Source organism: Oratosquilla oratoria, chromosome 27 (genome assembly GCF_046742065.1).
Source record: "Oratosquilla oratoria isolate Oo_2021 chromosome 27, ASM4674206v1, whole genome shotgun sequence".
Lineage (NCBI taxonomy): Eukaryota > Metazoa > Arthropoda > Malacostraca > Stomatopoda > Squillidae > Oratosquilla > Oratosquilla oratoria.
The window spans coordinates 3,222,478-3,229,977 of record NC_134803.1 but is presented as its reverse complement, the minus strand read 5'-3'; the positions used below and the strand labels follow the sequence as shown (position 1 = coordinate 3,229,977).

At 40.8% G+C, this 7,500-nt stretch overlaps 1 protein-coding gene across 1 annotated transcript in view; it reads left to right on the top strand.

The window, feature by feature from the left end:
* Positions 1-7,500, top strand: part of LOC143039861 (FMRFamide receptor-like) — a 275,372-nt gene that overhangs the window by 212,850 nt on the left and 55,022 nt on the right. The window contains exons 3-4 of the mRNA XM_076210126.1: positions 5,567-5,746; positions 6,552-6,806. Coding sequence (XP_076066241.1) covers positions 5,567-5,746; positions 6,552-6,806 — 435 coding nt within the window. The remainder of the gene's footprint in view (positions 1-5,566; positions 5,747-6,551; positions 6,807-7,500) is intronic.

Below are 7,500 nucleotides of genomic sequence, written 5' to 3'. Positions count from 1 at the left end.
TGTACAAGGTCTAAGGGGAGAGAGTGGGGAAATATCAGATCATTTTCTGGTGGAAGGTAAATTGAGAGTGGAGAATAGGTGGAGAAAGAGGAAAAGGGCAGAAGGTAGGGAGGTACTTAGAGTGAACTGCTTAAATGAGAAAGAAAAGGAGAATCAGTATAAGAAGAAGCTAAGAGAGAAGTGGGAAATAGTGAACGACAGAGTAGAACTAGAAGTGGAGGAGGAATGGGAATGGTTCAAGTAGGGAGTCATAAGGTGTGCAAGGATGGTGTGTGGAACAAGGAGGGCGGGAGGAAATAGAAGGAAGGCTTTCATATATTGGCCACAGATTAGGACGAGGGAATCATATGAGAGGTACAAAGTAACGAAAAGGGAAGTTAAGCATAAGATAAAGGAAGCAAAGAGGAGAGCAGATGTGAAATGGGGTAAGAGTATGACAGAAAATTTTGAAATTAACAAAAAGATGTTTTGGAAAGAGATTAAAAGAGGAAGAGGAGGTGAATCAAGTAGAGAAGGAAAAGTAAAAAGTGCAGATGGAGAGATGATAATGAAAGAGAAGGCAGTGAGAGGAAGGTGGGCAGAGTATTTTAGGGAGTTGCTAAATGTGAAGGAGGATAGGGAGGGAAAGGTAGTTGCAGTGGGAAGTGCTAAGAAAATGAGAGTGATGAGTGAGGAAAATGGAGGAGAAATAGGAGACGATGAAATGAAAGTAGCTGTTAAGATGATGGGAGCAGGTAAAGCACCTGGGGTTGGATGGCTGTCATGCAGAATGCCTGAAGAAAGGAGGAACAGTTATGGTGGACTGGCTGGTGAGGTTATTTAATGCTTGTTTAAGAGAGGGTAGAGTGCCGGAGGACTGGATGAATGCCTGTATCGCTCCGCTTTACAAGGGAAATGGGGACAAGTGTGAGTGTAGTAGTTTCAGAGGGATCAGCTTATTGAGTGTAGTTGGGAAGGCTTATGGGAGGGTCTTGATTGAGAGGATTAGGAGAGGAAGAGAGGGAGTAATTGGTGAGGAACAGTGTGGTTTTAGGACAGGTAGGGGTTGTGTAGATCAGATTTTTGTGGTAAGACAGATATGTGAGAAAGCTGTAGGAAAAGGTAAGGATGTTTTTTTGGGCTTTTATGGATCTGGAAAAGGCTTACGACAGGGTAGACAGGAAGGCACTGTGGGAGGTACTGCAGATATATGGGATAGGAGGAAAGCTGTTAAGAGCAGTCAAGAGGTTTTAGTAGAGTTTGTGTCAGGATTAGAAATGGAGAGAGTGAATGGTTTGAGGTAAAGGTGGGACTTTGTCAGGGATGTGTTATGTCGCCCTGGCTGTTCAATCTATACATGGATGGGGTGGTGCAAGAGGTGAATGCAAGGGTAGTGGGTCAGGGGTTCGAGATGATTAAAGAAAATGGAGAAAAGTGGGAGGTGAGCCAGTTGTTGTTTGCTGACGACACTGCGCTTGTAGGAGGATCAGAGGAGGGATTGAGGAAGTTAGTGACAGAGTTTGAGAAGGTGTGTGAAAGAAGGAACCTGAAGATAAATGTGGGCAAAAGTAAGGTGATGAGATGTACAAAGGAAGAGAGTGACAGCAGGCTGGAAGTAAGCATTAAGGGTGAAAGACTGGAGGAAGTGGATAGTTTTAGATACTTGGGTGCAAATGTGACAGGAAAGAGAGGAGTGGGGGTGGAGGTAGAATGTAGATTGAGAGAAGCGAGTAAATGCCTTGGTGGATTAAAGAGTGTAATGAGGAATAGACATTTGGAAATGGATGCTAAGAGGAGACTGTATGAAGGAGTGATTGTGCCAATAACATTGTACGGGGGAGAAACATGGAACATGAGAGAGGAAGAGAGAAGGAGTTTGAATGTGTTTGAGATGAAATGTCTGAGAAGTATGATAGGGGTTACTAGGCTGGATAGAGTGAAAAATGAGGAGGTGAGGAGGAGAACAGGGGTGGAAAGGGAACTGGGAGATAGGGTTGATGAAAGAATATTAGGATGGTTTGGACACATGGAAAGAATGAGTGAAGAAAGATTAGTAAAAATAAGTATGGAAGGCAGAGGTGGAAGGAGTGAATATGATGGGGCGCCCTAGGATGAGATGGATGGATGGGGTGAAAGGGGCATTACAAAAGAGAGAAATGTCTGTGGAGGAAGGACGGGAGAGGACAGAAGATAGGGGTGAATGGAGAGGGGTCGTGTACAGATGATGCTGTGATGCATAAGGGGGAGTGGGTGGGGGATGGGGGGTGAGGAGGTATGTATGAGAAAAAAAAAATTGACGCAGCCCGAAAGGATTTCTCCCCGTCTTCTCCTTTTCTGCATGGGGTGACGGAGAGAGGGGGGTCGCCGATTTTATGAAGCGGCCTTGTTGTGGATGTGGTGTGTCTTGCGACACTGCTTCTGACCCAGGGCAGTGGACAGGATGCAGAGATGACCCGTCATTCAGGAGGTGCCAAGATAAGAGGGAGGAGGGTGGAGGGGAGTGGAATATATTGGAAATGGAATGGGTGAGAGTGGTTTCTATGCCTTTTTCTTTTTGGCTACCCCCCGTGTAGGGGGAAAAAGCCTTTGGTATATGTATGTATGTATGTACAGCAGAAAATGTAATGATGCTAAGGAAAGAAGAGACAAAGCTTGGAAAAGATGGACAAAAAAACGGATAAGTGATAAATATATATCAAACTAAGAAATAAATATGTAAAAATACGCTGGGAAGAAAAAAGAAACCAAGAAAAGGACATGATAGACAAATGTAAGGACCAACCTGAATTATTCTACAGGTATGTAAATGGTGAATTAGAAAATAAACAAAAAATAGCGAAACTGTGTCAAGGGAATGAGGAATATATAGAAGTTGTAGAAATGGCTGAAATAATTAAAAAATATTTTAAAGCTGTATTCACAATTGAAAATACACAAAATTTGGATGAAGGACAGAAAGTTGTCCCCCATGAAAGAAATAGTTATGACACAGAAAGAAATAAGGGACAAAATAATAAACCTTGATGTCAGATAATCACACGGTCCGGATGGAATTGCAAATTTGATACTAAAAGAATGTATAAAGGAACTAACGGACAAAATATATAAGATAATTAATCACTCGAGGAAGAAAGGTACCCCAAGATTGGAAAAATGCAAATATAGTACCAATATATAAAGGGGGAGATAAGAAAGACTCAGCAAACTATAGACCGGTCTCCCTTACAAGCACAATAGCTAAACTATGTGACTATGTGAAAAAAATATCAAAATTGGATGGATTAAACATCTGGATGAAAGTAATATACTGAATCTAAAACAATTTGCTTTTAGGCACGGAAGATCATGTGCCACTAACTTGATTTGTTTTTACTCGAGGCTAATAGACATAATGCAAGAAAGGGATGGATGGGCTGATTGTGCTTTCCTAGATTTACAAAAGGCATTTGATAAAGTACCACATAAGAAACTAATAAGAAAGCTCGAAATAATAGGAACTTTACAAGAAAAATTATTTAAATGGATGGATAGTTTCTTGAACGGGAGAAAAATGAGGGTGGTAGTTGGAGACAAAAACTCAACCTGGGAAAAAATGATAAGTGGAGTCCCACAAGGTTCTGTATTAGCACCGATAATATTTGCCATATATATAAATTACATGGATGAAGGTGTTGAATATTATGTGAGCTTCTTTGCAGATGACGCAAAACTACTAAAGAAAGTAAGTACAGAGAAAGACTGTGAATCACTATAGAGAGACCTGGACAAAGTCTGGGAATGGAGCCAAAAGTGGGAAGTGAATTTCAACATCAAGAAATGTAGTATAATGGAGTTTGGAAAAATTAAGAATAGAATATCAGGACAATATAAAATTGGTACAAAGGAAATAAAAACGTTAGCTCAGAAAAGGAACTAGGAGTAATTATTAACAAAGACATGTCACCAGACAAGCATATTAACTAAATAGCCGGAGAAACCTTTAATTTACTAAGATCGATAAAGGTAGCCTTTAACTTCTTGGATGAGGTAATGGTAAAGAAACTATTAGTCACATTGATAAGACCAAGATTGGAGTACGCTGCGACACTATGGACACCCAGAAAAAAAAAAGAAAAAAAAAAAAGTAAAGATAAATATGGCACTAACACTTTCAAAATTGACATACGAACAGAGATTGTCCAAATTGGAACTACCCACCCTGGAACAAAGAGGAGAAAGAAGAGATTTACTGACCATTATAGAATCATGGAAGACATGGAAGTCCTTGACAGAGAAGATTTGTCAAAGTGAGACAAAAGAAAAACAAGAGGACATAAAAAGAAATTCAAAAAGGATAGTTATAGAAGAGATCTTAAAAAGAGTAGTTTCCCACACAGAGCAGTGGATGTCTGGAACAAATTGGACGAGGCAGCAATATATACAAAACCCGTGCAAGAATTTAAAAACAAACTAGATGCTGAAAGATACAAAGACGGATCATTGCGAACATAGGTCCCTTCCCGTATAATACAACTAAGTAACTGCGACTAGGTAAATACACGTACATTTTCTTAGCGCTTCCTACTACAACTACTTTTCCCTCCCTATCCTCCTTCACATTTAGCAAATCCCTCCTATTGCCGTTTCTTTCATTATCATCTCTCCATCTGCACCTTTTGCCTTTTTTTCTCTCTATTTGATTCGCCTCCTCTTCCTCTCTTAATTTCCTTTCCAAAACATCTTTTATTACTTTCAAAGTTTTCTGTCATACTTTTACTTCATTTCACATCTGTCCACCTCTTTGCCTCCTCTATCTTATGCTTTATTTCTCTCCTCTTTTCTTTGTACCTTTCATATGATTAACTCGTCCTATTTTGTAACCCTTCCTTCTATTTCCTTATATCCTCAGTGTTCCACTTACCATCTTTACACACTTCGTGAGTCTCTCTTTGAAACATCCCCATTTCTCCTTCACTCCTAGTTCTACTTTGTCCTTCATTCCCTTCCACTCTTGCCTCAGCTTCTTCTTGTACTCCTCCTTTTCTTTCTCATTTAAGCAGTTCACTCTAAGCACATCCCTACCCTCTGTCCTTTTTCTCTTTCTCCATTTATCCTCCACTCTCAACTTAAGGTGACGACTTTGATCGCTGCTTAGCATCTACTGGCGTTAGTTTTCTTACAGGTTCCTGCCCACAAGTATGTCCTTACTAACGCATTATGAGCATGTGTCCAACACGAAGAAACAAACTTATTCTCCCCATAGGAAACTGAACCTGGCACCTTGTTTCTTCGGCTTCGGTCTGTTCATCTTAACGAGGGAAAGTGAAATTATATCAGATTTTTCAGTGGTAATATTGGTCAAATTTGCAAATTAACTATCAGATAAAAGAAAACGTTAGATATTATGAATTAACTAATTCAGCGAAATGAGAGCATTGCAAAATAAACACCAAAGGTGCATAGGTGTAATATACCCTGTCCTTTTCATGGAGAATTTCGAGTGTCACTTATGTACAAAAGGGGTCGTATCAATGCCTATGTGCACCACCCCCATTCCAACACGGTATATTTTCTGTATATACACTAAGCGTCTGTTCACCTTCTATAGGTCTTCTGTACGGAGTCACGTGCCCTCCGACTTGTCGTGATTATCTTCATCACCTGCTTTGCCCTGACGGCGCCGACTCCGCACGAATGGATAGTCGAAGTCGCCACCAACAAAGAAACCAAGAAACCCTACCTTCGGCTCAACTACTCAAGGCTCGGGAGCAACAGCACCTACAAGAAGGTATGTCTGTCCCACGGGTTCTTTCTTGAACGTATTTGTCTTTAAGAAAATGTCTCTCTGCAGGCGTGTGTGTTTGTGTGTGTGTGTGTGTGTGTGTGTGTGTGTGTGTGTGTGTGTGTGTGTGTGTGTGTGTGTGTGTGTGTGTGTGTGTGTGTGTGTGTGTGTGTGTGTGTGTGTGTGTGTGTGTGTGTGCGTGCGTGCGTGCGTGCGTGCGTGCGTGTGTGTGTGTGTGTGTGTGTGTGTGTGTGTGTGTGTGTGTGTGTGTGTGTGTGTGTGTGTGTGTGTGTGTGTGTGTGTGTGTGTGTGTGTGTGTGTGTGTGTGTGTGTGTTGTTTATTTCACGTTTGTTCTTTGTTCTGGTGGATTTTTTTTATAAGCACAGAAATGTCTTTGCAAATGGGGGTGTTTATTTTACGATTATTAATCTTGCTGATAAAAGACAAAAGGGAAGAGGACGAGAACTAAAAAACTTGCAATCCTTTTGTTCTTTTAATCATATCATCTAGTTATGCATTGATGTCCATTAAGAGATGCTGTTGTTCGTGCTTACACTTACACACGTACACAAACACACACACACACACACACGCACACACACACACACACACACACACACACACACACACACACACACACACACACACACACACACACACACACACACACACACAAGCAAGCAAGCAAATAAACACATACAACACACACACGCGCGTGCGCTCACAAGCACAAGCACACAATATCAACAGATCCGGACACCATCCAGGGCATCACTCACCTTCCCTTTGCCCTTGTGGCACTCTTGACAGATTTACTACTGGTTTACGGCCGTTGTTTTCATCATCCTGCCGCTGATCCTACTAGCGATATTCAACTCGTTCTTGATCAGCGCTGTGAACCGTTCCAAGATCACCCGAAGGAAGATGACACACGCGACAGAAAGGGAGAGCTGCTCGCAGACGCAGGAAAACAAAATCACAGTCATGCTCATCGCAGTCGTCATTCTGGCGCTTCTGTGCCAACTCCCCACGGCCATCCTCCTCCTCTACATGTCTTTTCATAGAGTAAGTGAGATTGTTCCACACACGCGCGCGTGCGCGTACACACACACACACACACACACACACACACACACACACACACACACACACACACACACACACACACACACACACACACACACACACACACACACGCACACACGCACAAACACACACAACCACTCAGAGTGAAGTAATTCAACTGCGTATTAGTTTGTATAAAGAATCAGTTGTGTGAAAATTAAATCAGTTGAGACTTCTGCCTCATCCTTTTATTATGAAAACATTGCCTGAACATATACGCATATATACACGGGACCAATAGAATAAAAATTCAATCGAGTATATACAGATACACAAATAAGTTCATGAATAATCATGGACGAATTTACATGTACAAGTGTATGGACACAATCACACGCTCCATAAAAATTATGAGCTTTGACGTTCGGTCTCTCTCAAGATCTTGTGTTTCTCATTGATGGGAAAGCTGTGTCATTATACTTCTATTATAAAACTAGTTGTGTTTTTATTTATTTGTTTGTTTGTTTGTTGTTTGTTTATTTTAGTATTTGTTTGCTGTTTGTTTGTTTGTTTGTTTGTTTGTTTGTTTGTTTGTTTGTTTGTTTGTTTGTTTGTTTGTTTGTTTGTTTGTTTGTTTGTTACTATTTGACGGTTTGTTTCTTTAATTCTTTCATTTTTTCATTCTTTCATTCTT